Below are 16,872 nucleotides of genomic sequence, written 5' to 3' on the forward strand. Positions count from 1 at the left end.
ATTACTATAGGGGATGCATTTATTAGTTCTTACATTAGTTCAAAAGCTGAAGTTTAAAAATGTAATAGGAAAACCAACAAAACCGAATATCTGAAAAGGTATAACCCTCTTCTGAACCAAAACAACATTTACAACAGTCAGTAGTCAAGGATAGAAAAAGAGCAGGAAGCACGCGAACACAAGAAGACATCCAATAGCATGGAAGGGCATAACATAAACATCCACAATACCATACTACAAAATAAAACATAAAAATAAAAATTAAAAATTAAAAAAGAATAGATACTGTTTGTTACCACCAATCAGGATCCATTTTGAATAAAGTTACAGAATAATTATTGTTCTCACAACTCAAATCCCAGCGCCGCATAATGCAGCAAGAATAACCACATGATTGATCCCCAAAGAAAGGGCTACATTTCCTTGAAAACTATATATAAAACACTAAATATTTCTAGAAATATCAAAGCCCCTTGTACAAAATCTGTGGAAAATCAGACAAACCCTCTTTAATAAAATGGTTAAATTATAAAAAATTTTAAACCCAAAATATGATTAATGCCAACATAAGAATGAGATATGACTCGCCTTCAATGAAAAAATGACGATTCCAACAACTTTGAATGAGATATTTCTTGCCTTCAAAATACAAGACTTCAAAGAACAAACACACACAGAGCTCGGAAATCCACACCCCTGTACACCATTATCCTTTGTCCCAACAAGAGCTGCTTCATTTTTCTTAAGTCAATTGCTGCATGGGTCCATCTTAAATTATGAAAGAGGTGCAAATTAACCTCAAGCTTCAATGGGGCAAGCAACAGAACAAAGAAATTTTACCCTGAGCTATTAGGGACAAAAATTTGCTCTTGGCTTAAATGGCTCATGACTGCAATATTACTGGACAAAGCACAAAATGACCAACAGAGTCGATCCAGACACACAGCTCCGATGAGCACATAATGGAGACGAGAATCAGCAGCGAAAAGACATCTCTTACTAGAACCTTGTTACCCTAGATATTTTGAAAGTTTCTCCCTTGCATGGGGCTCCAAAGCAGACATGCATTGGTCCCATGCTCCATTTATTAGCATCTGCAAAATACAAAATTTGGGCAAGTAAATAATTTATTTTTACCTTATTCCTAGATTGATGATAAATATCATCCCCATCTTTGACAATACTCCAATCCTAATCCTTTTTTTATTTTTCTAATTTGGGGAAAAGGGATTAGATTTGTAATTATATTCCTAAAGGGGTAACTCTTGAGGAATGCTACAAAGAAAAACCAATACTAACCTGCTTATAACCACGCACCACCTGGCATACTTCATTATTAAGCTCTTCGCTTCGTATTTCCTATGGACATAACAAGTCACAAATTCATACACAAACCATGTCTTCTCAGACCTCAAGATTAATGTAACACCATACTTACATGCCAACTTGCAACCGCTTTGAACAAAAAGACAATTGAACTTAATGCTCCAGATGGATTTGCTCTAACCTGAAAACATTAGCAAACACCAAGCAGAAATTGAAAAAGATATACCTAAAAACGACAGGTAAGAATACTTAAGAATGCAGACACACACCATTGCACAAAGGCCTCGGAAGGCATCCTCTTTCTCTATATCATCACGTATCCTGTCAAATATTAATAGTTTATGAGAAGGCCGGTGATATTATTGTATACTGGATTAAGTCTACGCCCATCAAGAAAAGAAAAAACTTTGCTCAAGAATTGATTTTCTTGTTAATGTTTAGCATGACATGTTCAAGTCAGATTTTAGGGAATGCCCGAGGACTGCCTCACAGTTCATCAACTAGGATAATTTTTTCCATTATAAGACCTAGGTTGATAATGAAAACTTGTTTTAAAACTGTAAGTTCTTTCTTCAACAAAATTTTTATACCATATCTTCTCTGTGCTAGAAAATAGACCATGTACTCCCAAAAAAGAGAAGAAATGACGAGCGGTGCTCATCAAAGACGCTACAAGATCGTAGCCTCCAATGCAATCTATCTTTTCAACCGCCAGTTTTCTACCATGCACTTTCTGACAGCATGCCACCTACTTGCTATGTTTATTTGTCATCCAGCGTCACAAAATTTAAATGCAAAACCAGACAATCTAAGTCTTAATACCATGTTAGATTACCATTTATCTCAGAAGATTAAAGTTAAACTATTATGAAGTAGGACCAACTGTATATCAAACTACACAAATGCACTCTAGAACTCCCCCTCAATGTTAACCACACTAACTAGAACATGAAGCATGTATATATCCATGGGAATATTCAACATCTATCAAAATTACAAGCATGATATCCAATTCAAATGAGGTTGTAACTCATTTCTAGATGGATGCTCAAGGGGTGAAAAAATTGTTGAAGGTAGATTATAAAAGTCTCATGAAGTAAAAAGTCATCATTATTTCCCAGTAATATATGAAAGTCGTCCAGCCCTTCTTTTATTCCACAGCAATTATAATGATTGTCTCTCCTCTTAACTTAGGCATAATGGCAGAAAAGACACTATTGCCCATCTATTTCAAGGCTTTCTATGTTTTCTTCTTTGGCGAAGAGGAGAAATATTACTACTGTTTTGCCCAAACTATTAACAGAAAACAGAAAGTTGCATAATAAAGAATGCCTGTTGGACTAAGCAAAATGTATTCAAAGTAAAAGAAAGAAAAAGATAATTAGCCATCTGGGATCAGAGCAAAATATAATCAGAGGCTCATAAAGCAATGGATTTTATGGAGTGTAAATAAGTTTATGGTGCTACTAGCCAGTCCAAACCCGTTCTTGAATGTAAACCCAGCAGCTTATCAGCATCGTCAAATTCATGTACAATATGCCAATGAATATCAGATTGTTATTCCCTAATTCCTAATTGATCTAAACTCTTTCAGGCTCGTGTTATGATTTATACACAAGCATCCGACATTATATAGGATGGCAAAACATCAGAAAGATACATCAATTAGAAGCTTCCTGACACTTTATTTATTTATTTATTTTATTAAAAAAAATCCAAATAATGCAGATAGACTAAAACTTACATAGACAAAGCACTGCACCATGGTTGCATGAAATGTTCCATATGTGGGGACACAAGCTCTGGGCAAACCCATGCAAGCCTTCCCAATGTGATTGCACTGTTTTCAGTAAGCGACTTGTTGAACCCCTGTTCAGTCAAGAAATGCAAGAATGAAACATCCTCCAGAATAAACATAGAAACAAACAATAGTGGAAGAAACAATCACCTCTGCATGCTGGAGAATGGGGACTAAGCATGAAATAACTGTCATGACAACTGGAGAAATTTCTTGACGAACCTGGAATTCAAATTCAGAAAATTTCATTAAAAAACTAGATAAACATAGTGAAATAGTTATCCAGTGTTATAGTTAATTCAGAAACAAAAGAAACTAACATGAAGCACAGGGACATGCACACACAGTAGAAGGTTAGCTATGGCTCACAACCTCAAAACCATGTCTATTGCAACTCCAGGTATAAAATAACAGCAATGGCCGGATTTTAAAATCTGATTTATGGAAAGTGCATGTCCATAATTGGAAACAACAAAGAGAAATTAAGAAGACTATGAAAACCAAAAAGTGAAAGACATATAAAGCTTTTTAATTAGATCATTTCTCTGCAAAACAAACTAAGGGCATCCCTCAAGTACATGGACAAACATTCAATTGCTTCTTTGGCTTCTTGTGCATGGCAATATAAATACATGTGATATGTTACAAAACCAAACACCTTCCGTCTGTTCGCCGGTAAATCCATTGATCATGTGTTCCTCTATTGTGAAATCACTGCTAAAATATGATGTTGGTACCATGTTGGATGAAGCTGAGTTTGCTTGGGCCCAAATTTGTTCAGAGTTACTGATCAGTAAATTTAAAGGTTTTGGGGGCAGTAAATGAGGGAAAGTTGTTGGCTTTCTTCCCTAGTGGCTTTGTTTGGTCATCATGGTTTTAAAGAATTGGTAGGATTTTTTAAAATAACAGTTGGTACCTGCTACAAAGGAGTACAGGGATAACCAAATTTCTTTAAATTATTTTTTGAATTGGAAAGATAATGTGTAATGAAATCATTTTATTTTACTGCAAATTTCACATCCTTTATAATCTTAGGTAATGTGTTCTTTTTATTAATAAAGATTTTAACCCAATAATGAAAATATTGAGTACCAGATATCATCTTTTGCAATAGCACTGCCCTTAAGAACCATAAATCCTAACAGTAATAAATCAAAACTTACAAGTAACTTCTCATGAAAAAGCGCCATATACATCTAAAAATGAATTGCTACTTCACTCCAGAGAATTCTATCACATTTGAATTTTATAATAATGAACATTAACTGTTATTCATTGCATGAAACAGGTAATTATTTTGAGCATATTTCTGTCCTTCGCTGCTCAATCTATCACATCTCGTAGAGTCATTGAATGCCAATAAATCAAAGCACAGATGAAAGCATTATACATTTTGATATTTAGAAAGAAAATATGGTTCTCTTCTAAATGCAACAAAACAATTTAGGAGTATTCTTGTTGATTATTTTTGGTTGGATGGATGCAATTTTTCAGGATTCCACATCCTCTGTAATCTTCTCAATTTATGAAATTTTCCATAATACATGCATGCATACATATAAATACATATACAATTTTGCGCAACTAAAGATGTCCCAATCGAAAAGGACTATATATATAAATGCGACAAAAAAACATGGATAGGGTCATTCGATGAAAGTATGATTGTATTAAAACTAATAATCCATGAAAGAGCTCAGTGGAAGCATGGATAAAATCTAAAACCTCTATATAAATCACATACCTTAACTGCTAGTTCTCCAATTGCCCAACATGCATTATTCGCAACTGAAACAGTTTCCTGAAGCTTGGGGGTGCTCTGTACATTAAGATATCACGAAATGGTAAAAAATACAACCTTCCAAAATCATGACTTAAAACAATGCAAAGTGTGTTACATACCAATTGCCTTGCTGCAATATCAAGAAATTCAGACAAACGAGGTCCCAAATGAACAGGACAAACCTAATTAAATCACCAAGCATGGATAGATATTAGAACAAGAAATAGACATACAAATTACAAAAATGGTAAAGTTAGCAACTACAAGATTTGTGACTTGGTAGTTTTAGTTACAGATTAAAGAAGAATGAGAAAGAAACCCAACCCAATACCTAAGTAGTAATCATCAAGTAGATATATCAACTTACTCTAGCAAGGTCACCAAGTAAGGCAAATCCACTCTGTCGGACATCAGAAGCCTCATCCGTACAACATTGCAAAAGAAGATCTGTCAAATTACTCTTTGAAACCTGAAAATTTTCAAAACACAACTTCAAGAAGCACATAAATATTGAGCATATTCAAGCAGTCATAACTCATAACACATGGAACGGAAGAGTATGGATAACTCAAAAAGGATCTATTAACCCAACCGATCTAACCCAATCTAAGCAGGTCAGGTTGACTTAGATTGGATGAGATAATCAGTCTAGGTTGCTTGAAGAGAGAGAGAGAGAGAGAGAGGTGTGGAGAGAGAGAGGGGGGGGGGGGGGGGGAACACTACGAAAACAAGAGGAAAAATAACCAAACTATACAAAATAAATTCAACCATGGTCCATCATGTATATATATATATATGTATATTATATATTTTATAGATTCTGTAAAACTTTTAAAAATTAATTTTCACCGTGAATTATATACTTATTGTAATTTTCTGCTAGTTTTAACCACAATTATCAAGTCCATATTATATTTCATTTGGTCAATTGTTCATTTCAGGCATAAATTATAAAGTTCATCCAAAATTTGGGTCTCTAAAGTTTGAATTAAAAATTAAAAGAAGTCTAGGATTTTTAGCCCAAAACCGACACACGCACAAACCAAGACAACCATGAAGGCTTTTGAGTGCATTCAATTTTTCATATTTGGGTTCATTTTGTTGAATTGTAGCATTAAAGCAAGAGATTGGTCTGATTAGGAATATGGCAAAAAAAACTCAAAACAACTAGAACTAATGCCCACTCTCCATAGGAATTTCCAAAGCTCATGCAGAATGACTGCAACCATGGTACTGATTCTCATAAAAGAGATACAATTGGCATTCCACCAAGACATATCTAAAGAGAATGGAGAAATGAAATCTAAACACCATAATTGCCCCCTTTTTTTTTTCAAGACTTTCCAAGATACACTGAAAATTGATTAAAGATGAATGACTAAGATGAAAACTGATTCTTATTAAATGAAACAACAAAAAAAAAATTCAGTTTTAAAGCGTAACATTGAAAATCATCAAAGAAATCTACATTTACATAATCTTCTTGTTGAAAAGCTTCGGCAAAATTTATAAACCACTTTTATGAGAAAAATAGATGTGCAACTTGAGAAATGAAGTAACTACGGCTTGATAAAATAATTATGGAGTAAGGGATTACCAAACTTTCTATCCCACTGCCAAGACCTTCAGCTAGTCCAGAAAGCAAATCCAGTGAGCAGACAGTAAATTCTTTATCATACTGGACTCCAGCAGAAACAGGATCTACCTGCAATAGAAGCTCAAAACAACACCTTAAAGATACCACCAAGCAGCCACCAGTAAATAATATATATATATATATATATATATATATATTCCTAATAGTTCAAACACCTCAATAAGTATCATATAGAAAGCTAGTAACCTGTAATTCATTTGTTCAACAGTGATAATAAATATGCAATTAGAAGGATTTAGAAAAATTAAGATTTAAATAATTTCTACTAGTGCATAAATGGTGATTATCTGTACTAGAACTATGCCAGGTCAAAAGAAAATTGAAGTATGATCCTAAAGTAATCCTAAAGTATGTTTTTGCAAGTTCTCAGAAGTAGACTTCCAATATGGTGCTCAATAACCCAAACGAAGAGAAACAGGCTTCATCCTCCTTTGAAGGTCAGAAATGCTCAATAATAAAGAGAAACTCAATTACAACAAACAAGAATATACTTTTTTCCTTTCTAATATACATAAGAATTTCACTGAAAGCAGTTCACATAAAAGTTTTAATCCCAATATCATGGGGCAGAAGAAATTAGGCTCTTAACTATTTATATGATGCTCCATATGGCAAACTGATTAAGAATCATATATAACCTTTCCATTGCTAACATATTGGACCTAAAGATTATAAGCAGTTAGAGCAGAAATGTGTGGAGTGTTAAAAAGCATAGGGGAAAGGACATGGGGAGAGAAAAAAAAAAAAAAATATATATATATATATATATATGGCAAATAATAAAAGTTCAACTTCAGGCACCTGGCAAGCATCGATAATGTCAATATGAAAAATAAATAGTACTTGATTCAAAAGCAATCAAAATGACGTCACTTTACCTTTGCCAACTGTTGGGTCTGAATGATGTTTATGCATCTCTGATACACTGGCTCAGCAAAAGGAGAGAAACCAGTACCCAATGCCTAAAGAAATTAATGCCAAAAATGAACTTCTATACATCTACCAACGACATTTCTCTTCATATTTTAGAAACAAAAAGCACATAATATAGTATATGTTTTTTGAATAACATATGCATACAAAAGAGAGATGCAGATGGTACAGATATATTGCATGAGTCAACATCAGCTTGGCAACAAAGCAAAAGGAATGAAATTTTAGCAAAATAATTCAGTGTTAATATATACTATCATTTGAAAACTTTTAGGATAAACAATTGTTTACCACTGTTCTATAAGTTGTAAAACTATTTTCTTAAACTTAATAACATTCAGTAGAAGATTGAAATCATGAAATATTGTTGAAAGATACTATTATGAGAAATATGCCTCATTCTACATGCTCCGAGTACTATCTCTCTTCACCTTTTCTATTTATTTTCATCATCTTTCGTCTATCTCTCTCATATCTCATCTCTCAATCAATATTCAGTAAACCAAATATCATAATAAATTTAATTATTTATTCCCGAATCAATTACATGTCTCAACCAAACAAAGGAATCAATTGCATTAGACAATATATATGTACATATGTATGTTACAAATACAATTGTGCTAAGGATTAGAAGTACAAATCATAATATAAGATACTCAAAAGAAAACAGTATACCTGTGATATAGATGTAAAGCACTCAAGCAGTGGAAAGAGGCCTTTGTCTGCATTTGACAGCTGTTGCCACTTAGCAACCAATGGCGGCATCAAAATGTCAAGATATGCAGGCTGGAAAGTGACACAAGCACCAAATATAAATATTTGTCTTTGTTATAAATGAAGCATGCGAAACTTGATTTCTCTTCACAGAATTAAAAAGCTTAAGAGTGAAAAAAAGAGAAATGACAGAAGGGAGTCTCTTTGGGCACTTTTGTTAGCATAATAATGATACCTGATTTAGCTTCTCACCAACAGCATCTGCTAGGGTTCCAATAGCATCATAAACAAGTCTGAGATTCCGCCTCTAAATATATAAATGCAGAAAGATTAAGGTAGTTAAAGAGTGATACTAAAAGAGTACTCATTATAGTATGATACCTATTCAGTAATCCAACAGAGTAGCATTGTATAGCAGTCGCAATATAGAGTCTAGAAAATGACCAAGGCCAGAAAAAAACCTGATATTTTCCAAAAGCACACATAAGATGCTGCAAAATTACTTCTAACCAAGGTGACAAATCTTCTGCAGCCTCCTATAAATTAATACAAAACCACTGAGATCCAGAAACTTGTATAGATAAATTTTAAACTGCATTTATTGAAAGATTGAACTTCATTTGAGAAAGAACCTCTTCAAGTGTTGCAAAAGCTGAACAAGCAGCCTCTTGAACCCGTTTGTTGGTATCCAATATTCTTCTCAAGAGACCCATAAGAATCTTGTCAAATTGCTGATAGCCTTTCTGATGTCCAGCATCCTAAATAAAAGAAAAAGGATGTTGTCAACCAAAATCAATATTCACCATTCTTCCTTCCCTACCCAGCCTCAAAAAAGCTCTATAATTTCTCAACTACAGTAATTATGAAGATTCTTAAGCTTCTCTATGAAGCTTTGATTAATATACATAATCATAAGTCTAAGTAGGGAATAAACAATAGAAATGCATCAAAATGAATTAAATTATTTTCATTAAATTATCTTTTACATGAAAAAAGAAAAGTACTGAAGTAAAACCATCATACCTGAACGATAAACTTGCTGAAACGAGAAAGCGTCCAACAGGAAATACTCCTTATGAGAGGAAACTTATCATCTAAGAGAGGGATTAGAAATGCAACAATCTGCAGCATGTTTAAAAGATGCATTTTAATGTTTCAATGTTCTGAATCAGCAAGAGAACAAATAGAAATACAATGGTCTCAATTTTTCTTTTTTTTTTTGCATATTAATATAAGAAAACTGGTTATTGGCTTAAAGATGACATTAACTATAAGCTATACGATTTTATTAAAGAAATAAGAAGCATACATATTATATATGTAAAGAGGAAAAGATTACTAAATTGTGAATGTAAATTCTAACATTCCCATTAAGCATATTGCAAATAGATAAGCAATGTACCACCATAATAAGTACCCAAACATAAATATCAAAAGCTAAGATTCTAAAAATGAGTCGCAAGAAAAAAAAGGGGAGGGTGCTATAAGAGCCAAGGAAGCAAGCATGTACATGAAAATAAGAACATGAAAAACCAATATAAAAGGCAAGCTAACAGAACTACATATCAGAAAAACTTACATGAAATTGGAAAAGAAACAAGCATGGTATTTTCGCCATTATTCAACAAGCATGAGAATGTTCTTCATAACTTAAGCAAACAAAATTAGGCAATACCTCTGGCAAATGTGGCAAAAGACCATGAATGCAACCCTCAGCAATTGCACCAAGAGCCAAAACAGCTGCTTCCCTCTCTTTCCAAGCTTCATCACCAGTAGCGGACAACTTGGCCTACAGAAATTTAGCAAATAGAAAAACACAGTTTTAAGGCTTACAAACTTGCTGTGTGAGATGGTCCAGCAACCAGATATATTTTGTCCCAACTGTAATTAAAGACTAAGAAGCACCATATTTAACCATTCTAACAATTGACCAATTCCGATAATTTTAATGTCTGATCATATATAAGAAGGCTCAGGTAGTCATTAAGCCTGTACCCTTTAAGCTATTTTTGCTCCTGAGCAGAGCAAAGCCATCAGAACATTGGTGTAACCAATGTGTGCTTTTATTATAATTATACATGAACAGAGAAAACATTAAAAAAAATAAAAAAATAAAAAAAAAAAAACTAACCAGAAGTAATCAAATGCCATGCACAGGTTATAAGAAGAAAGTGGTAGATGTTGCTAATGCTGAATACTAGTATCTCTAACAATTATTTCAATTGATGATGAGCCAAAATTTTCTGTTTAATTACATGCACAGCATCATCATCTTTCAACCTCGTCCAGTGTAAGCAGACCAATGATGAATTTAGCATTATAATAATATAAATAAATAAATAAGGAAATGCCATTTAAAAACTAATTCCTCAAAGAGACAAGCAACAATAGTAAATTTATTGCCTTAACAACCACACATAATTTAAGCAAAAATGTAGATCAGTAATTTCTCAGGGGAACACCATGCAAGATTCCAAAAATCACCAATACCAGCCAGAGCAACGGTAAGCCAATTCAGAGGGAAGAGGGGGGGAGGCAAGGGGGTGTGAATTGAGAAAGAGATTCTTTTTCTTTTTCTTTTTAGAAGAGAAGCATCGGATGAAGAAAGAATACATCAGAATCAAATGGTTTTCTACAATGCCAAATAAATTACCTGAACCAAGGGCATCAACGTTGGAAGTATCTCATCCCCAAACACATTTGAGATGATATCAAGGGCAGCTGCACTGCATTTGCGTAAATTCCACACGTTAACAATATCATCATCCTGTATTAGACCAAGCTTAGTCAGCAAACATTTCACTAAGAACCTCATTTTTGGGGAGGGAGGGAGAAGAGAGGGGGGGGAAGAGAGAGAGAGAGAGAGAAAAGAGGGGGGGACCCTAAAATCAAGCAGAATATAATCAAGTGATATTTATTTACTCAAATGATTAACCAAACTACTTAAAGACATTTCTTACGGAAAAAAAGGAAAAAAATCAATCAAAAGAAATGGGAGAAAATGTTATGTGGCAACATACATCATCTTCCACACCGTCTGATCCATGTAACCTTGAAGAATGAAAACGAGGTTTGATATCCTGTATGCATTTAAGCAGAAAAAAACTCAACACATCAAGATGTCATCTAAAAATCAGAAAGTTTAATTAAAGAACTCCATGGAAAAAACATTTGTTTCAACCTGATCACGGTCTGGGACAGACTCATCCTCCTGCAAAAAGGAATTTATGCCAGAAACTTATTAACTAGATAAAATTGCAATCCACAATTACTCCAAAACACAGAGAGGATCAGCAGAATTAACCTCGGCTTCAAGTAGCGACTCATCATCATCAGCATAAACCATGTTTGACAACAAAACCTAGAGACGTTTATCGAAGTTAAAATAAAAAGCAATAAAATCCAGCACAAAAATGATAGAATAAGATAAAAGTTCAAAACAACAAGCAATACCGGAATTAGACGTGGCAAGAACTCCCTTAAGTTCTCAGGTGGCAACTGCTCACAATATGCAGACCTATGTAACGTAATTATTATAAGGTGAAACATTAAAGAAAAAAAATATCTAAAGATAGAGGACAAGAGTTATAAACATCATAACCCAAAAAGGTGAAACCATCCAGTTTAAGTATTTCATAAAAGCAATAATATGAATATCCTGATTTATACAAGTATAGAAAAAGAAAATAACTATGGCACCCACACACCTTCACAAGACAGCACTAAACAAAAGTATAAACAGGATGTCGCTTGCTGCAAATACTCTACATTAACAACTTCTTCATCTTAAAGTCACTCATCTTTCTAGCATATCAACTTCCATTAAAATCAACCTTTTGCATTCATAAGCCAACAATATCATTCAGACCATGTTTGAACCAACGCCTTGTTGAGTAATTCACTAGAAGCTTGATCAGAAAGAAAACAATGACAATGCAAATCAACCAAGTTTACACTGCCTATGTGCCAACAATTACAGAAATTAGCTCTGTGCCTCATTCTTCGTTTAAAACAAAAAAAAAAAAAAAAAAAAAAAAAAAAACAACACTATCCTATTCAATTTAAATCTTTCATAGAGAGAGGGAGGAACCCAATTTGATTTTCTGTCTTTCAATTTTTGATGTGAGCTACGTAGCTGTACAAAAACCATTACTATCTTTTCTTTCTATCCAAACATTTTGCAAGTCCAAGTCAACATCAACCATCTTCAGCACTACCAACCACAACACCACCATAACTCTCCATAGCCATGCCATAGGTGATCACTTAGTTACACTAAAACCTATTGAAAACAGCATCATTAGATAAGATGAGCAAGATGATTACTAGGTGGACAATGGAAACAGATTGAACTTGTTGCATGGATTAGTTGGTAAATGTAATGGTTGGCCCCCAATATTTGTTGGTAATGGCAAGAAAGATCATCACGATGCAGCACTTTTAATAAGAAAATATATAAATGCTATTGCCAATGCACCTGGTACTTTAGAAACATAATCTAAGGTCAAGCATGGAGCTAGAAAGAAATCCCTTAATCCACTACCAATCACTTTCAGACTAGCTCTGGAAGCTACATAAACAACTCTAACTATCAGTTCAAATGTGTAGTTTACGAATTGGAGCATTACCAAAATTCACAGGCTTCAAGGGCCACGTCATCATCAGCGTCCTTATTAACTAGCAAAATGTACTCAATCACATTCCTTAGGTGTTGCTGCAGTATAATTCAGGAAATTATTTCAAGAACAATAAAAGAATAAGTGATGACATCAGAAATGACAAAAGACATTGCAAAACAAAAATAATATACTAAATAGATGCCAATTAGTTCAGTACTTCCCCAAGACACATGGTCATTACAAGAGGCTGGGAATTTTGGAAAACAGGTGTGTCATATAAGTGATAAACACACAGACTATAAACATGACCATAATAATACCTGCAAGAAAGACGGTCGGACTTCAATTAGTTGAACAAATGCTCCACAAACCTGTTTAACAAGGAGATGTACAAAAAGAAAAGAGATGAGGATATAGGAAATCTTAAAAAGTTTAATGACACCCACCTATCCATCATTAATTGGAAAACTACTACAAAACTCAAAGGAGGAAATTATGCTGTAAACAATAATAGCTGTCAGCAAAAGCACAATGTTTCCTCCTACGAGTACTATAGGCACTTTATAAACAACATAGGCATCATATGGAGGAAACTAACACGTTTGGCAAAGGACCTTCCAAAAACAAATTGATTATAAACTTCCAAAGAAAAAATAATTAAAAAAAAAAAAAAAGTCTCAAAGCCAAATAGTTAAAAATTTAATAATTTATTTTAACATATTGAAAAGAAAAGAATTTTTGGATCCAATATGGAGAATTATACATTAGTCATCACAGAATAAACCTGCATACGTAAGAGAAGGACAAAGAAGTTACCAATTTCCGCACTTCTGAGGTAGGGTCATTAGCAAGGACAAACAAACCTTGAAGGTATTGATCCATGGATACAAATAAAGCCTGCAAGCAATTAGCTTATAATAATTTTTACCACTCCAATTAATACCGTGAAACTGACAGAACAAATTCAGCAAATATACTTACGTTTGGCATCAACATAATGAATTGATTTACAGAACCCAAGGAAAGCTTTCTAAGTGATGAATGTGGTGACTGGAAAAACTGTAACAAAAAAAGAAGACCGAGAAGAGAAAAAAGAAGGAAAAAGCTATAAGTTTCCTGTCAAAATATAAATATGTTGAATTAAACAAAAAGGTGATTATTTACATATGTTAGCGACATGAAATATTAGTCACCTTATAGAATCTAGGCAGGAATATGTTGATGGGTCGTTCAGGTAACCCAGCTACATCTGAATCAAGCACTTGAGGAATATCCTCACATATCTGCATTATACACATCAACACATTAATTAAACTTGATAGAGAACAAATGCAACAATAGTTAAATCTAATTAAACTGATTCAAAATTATTTATATTAAAAATAAATAAATAAAAAATTAAAAAAAAAAAGTAGCATTTGTCTATGGAAAACATTGAATTTGTTGCCGGTTTTTCCAGGTTCGACTACATGAAGCCTAAAAAAGAGATGATCCACCAGAAATAATAGACATTTACGCAACAGCCATGTTATATGACTTACGACTGAATTTTTTCTGGGACTTTTCACAAAATGATAACAGGCATTTACCAAATTAATTATTTTCATAAGTTCCAGGCTCAAACAACTAATACGTCTTATAAAACTATGAGCAAGCAAGCACATGTTAGTACGGTTATATCAGAGTTACCAAGCATGAGTAGCAAGGAAGGATCTATCAGAAGTGAGCAAAGCAATAATTATTAACAAGATTACATCAATAATAAGGGACCTCTAACACAGAGATTACACCAATAACAAAGGACCTCTAAGAAAAAGATACATTTTCTTCATCAGAAACCAGTAGTATTCAGTTAACTTTGAAAAATTACATACCTTGGACAATGCATCCATAGCCCCTTCCATATGATTTAGATCATTACTGTCTAAGCAACTTACAAGAGCTTGCAACAACTCAGGCCATCCTTGAATTCCCCCTAGTTGAACAATGACACTTATGATGGTCCCAACTGTAGACCTAATGTGTCTATCTGCTGCTCCCAAGCAAGGCAACAACTCTGACTTTATATACTGCTGGTTTACAAGGTCCATCGACTTATATGCAGTCCTTAGATTATTTTTTAAAAGCAGACCTGCAGCTTGTCGAACCTCCACAGACTTACCCTGTTCAATCCCCAAAATGTGAAACAAAAATTTAAAAAACATAGCTACAGTTCCATCACCAGATAAATTAAAAATCCTTGACGAAATTTACTGATTAGCACAAAAATAATGGTTTTCTTCAAACTGCCTACTCAGACAATATCAAGTTTAAAAATAAAAGTGTGCAAGTCTGAAGATAAATTGTCAGCATTAAACTTTCATACAAACAAACCAATTTTTACGGTCACATAAACAGCCTCTAACAGTAAACTATCTGTCCAAATACAACTAATCAGAAAAGATACACACACACACACACACACACACACAAAAAAAGTGTTTAAACTTTTAGGTTGGATAAAAGGGTGGGCTAATCAGAACACCACAAAGAAAAAAGCTTAAAGTTTTAGGTTTAAAAGGGGGCTTCTCGTGATTCATGCATAATTAAGCACTGCTTTTAATAATTTTGTGAACAAATAGCAACAATAAATGGGCTTTCCTAGAGTTTTAATCATGTGAGAAACAAAGATAGCAATATAAGGAAATTAAAGGAATAATAATATTCATTGATAGCACCAACTTTTGATTGCTCCATTCAAAATGATGATAGATCAGATGCCACACAAAATAGTAACAGATTCCATTGGAAACCCAAGCATGCTTATATGTTATTTCATGCTAATGGAAATTTTCCGGCACAAGGTTCTACCATAACAAAAGAGGCAGTGATAAGGAATTCCAACATGAGCAAAGAGATCATGAATAAAACAAACTTCACGTCATTTTGAAACAAAGAAGTTGAAAAAAATCAAGTGAACCAGCTTCATTGTCTTAAGGCACCCTTCTCCACACAGGTCAAACCGCATGTCCCAAGTCAAAAAAGTGGGTCAGAACTATTAGGTATAGTAAAAACGCGCATAAAATCACAGAGCAATCTAACACAAACTTCCAATAAAACCCAAAAACCACTCTGTACGTCCTTACTTATCAGACAATAATCCGCCCAAAACTCACACTTTCCCACCACTCCAATCAAATCCAGCAAAGGGGATAGTTCAATTCAATCGAAATCATAATCCCCAATGAAAAAACAAACTCCAATTTCATAGAGAAACAAACAATCCTATTAAACACCCACCCCCCAAGAAAAAAAATAAAATAAAATTTTCAAGCAAATTCTAATTCATCCAAAATAAATAAATAAATACAATCCAAGAATTACCCATTAGACACCAAACAATTATCTATAAAACCCACTTTATCGTCACGGCATAAAAACATAAAATAAAATTTGGGGGTTACCTCAGCGCGTGCGAGAATGAAAGCGAGATAGTTATTGAAATCAGGGAACTGCGAGTAATGCTGGAGCTGCTGCCAAATCTGAGACTTGTCAGCAGAAGAAGAGGAATGGGAAATCTGCTGCTCAAGCAGTCGGCAGATCTCCGTAAAACCTTCTTCTTTGGGTTGCCACGGGGCAGTCGCCGCCATGGTTATGCGGATTTTCTCTCTTGCTTAACGTTTGGGGGCGGGGTTTGTTGGGTTTCTTTAGATTTTTATTTTGTGGAAATTTGAGGTTCGTTTATTCTCTGGGTTCGAGGAAGGGTTTTAGAGAGAGAGAGAGAGAGAGAGAGAGAGAGTTTAAGACAGAGGCGAGAGGTTTTGGTGTGCGGAGAGCAGAGGCGAAGAAGACGATCTCTGGTTAAATATTTTACGAATTTATTAAAATTAAAAAAATAAACCCAAATTAATTAACAAGTTTATTATTATTATTATTATTATTATTATTTGTTTTGTTGGCCTCTGGTTTTTTGCATTTTTTTTGTTGGGTTTGGAATGCGGTGGCCTTTTGTTTGGGCAGACTAGGGCCAGCCGGACCGGTTTATTCAATTTTCTTCTGT

At 34.0% G+C, this 16,872-nt stretch overlaps 1 protein-coding gene across 2 annotated transcripts; it reads right to left on the reverse strand.

The window, feature by feature from the left end:
- Positions 1-270: 270 nt before the first annotated feature.
- Positions 271-16,676, reverse strand: LOC107427384 (transportin-1). Of its 2 annotated transcripts, XR_007242792.2 has the most exons (30): positions 16,277-16,676; positions 14,708-14,995; positions 14,027-14,116; positions 13,815-13,892; positions 13,650-13,730; positions 13,154-13,204; positions 12,843-12,928; positions 11,668-11,731; positions 11,519-11,575; positions 11,396-11,425; positions 11,235-11,294; positions 10,868-10,981; positions 9,890-10,003; positions 9,238-9,336; positions 8,847-8,972; positions 8,676-8,750; positions 8,450-8,521; positions 8,176-8,286; positions 7,443-7,526; positions 6,505-6,612; positions 5,275-5,376; positions 5,027-5,089; positions 4,869-4,943; positions 3,275-3,346; positions 3,071-3,195; positions 1,596-1,647; positions 1,439-1,507; positions 1,300-1,359; positions 841-1,094; positions 271-754 (listed from the first exon to the last, which is right to left on the reverse strand). XR_007242792.2 is itself a non-coding variant. In XM_048480193.2 (29 exons), exons 1-29 carry the CDS (start codon positions 16,460-16,462, stop codon positions 1,011-1,013), a joined length of 2,676 nt encoding a protein of 891 aa, XP_048336150.2. In that variant the 5' UTR covers positions 16,463-16,676; the 3' UTR covers positions 271-1,010. The 2 variants fall into 2 exon arrangements, 1 of the variants encoding a protein (XP_048336150.2); XM_048480193.2 differs by having other exon boundaries at positions 271-1,094.
- Positions 16,677-16,872: the final 196 nt, after the last annotated feature.

The sequence above is a fragment of the Ziziphus jujuba genome, chromosome 9 (assembly GCF_031755915.1).
Source record: "Ziziphus jujuba cultivar Dongzao chromosome 9, ASM3175591v1".
NCBI classification, from domain to species: Eukaryota; Viridiplantae; Streptophyta; class Magnoliopsida; order Rosales; family Rhamnaceae; genus Ziziphus; species Ziziphus jujuba.

Bases quoted from the DNA above. Each gene is read 5' to 3' on its own strand.
- LOC107427384 (XM_048480193.2), bottom strand. From the start codon at position 16,462: ATGGCGGCGACTGCCCCGTGGCAACCCAAAGAAGAAGGTTTTACGGAG. The intron at 5,377-6,504 runs GTAATCCCTTAC...GAAAATTTTCAG, and splicing joins GCAGTGGGATAGAAAGTTTG to GTTTCAAAGAGTAATTTGAC. The intron at 5,090-5,274 runs GTAAGTTGATAT...TGATTTAATTAG, and splicing joins TACTTGGTGACCTTGCTAGA to GTTTGTCCTGTTCATTTGGG.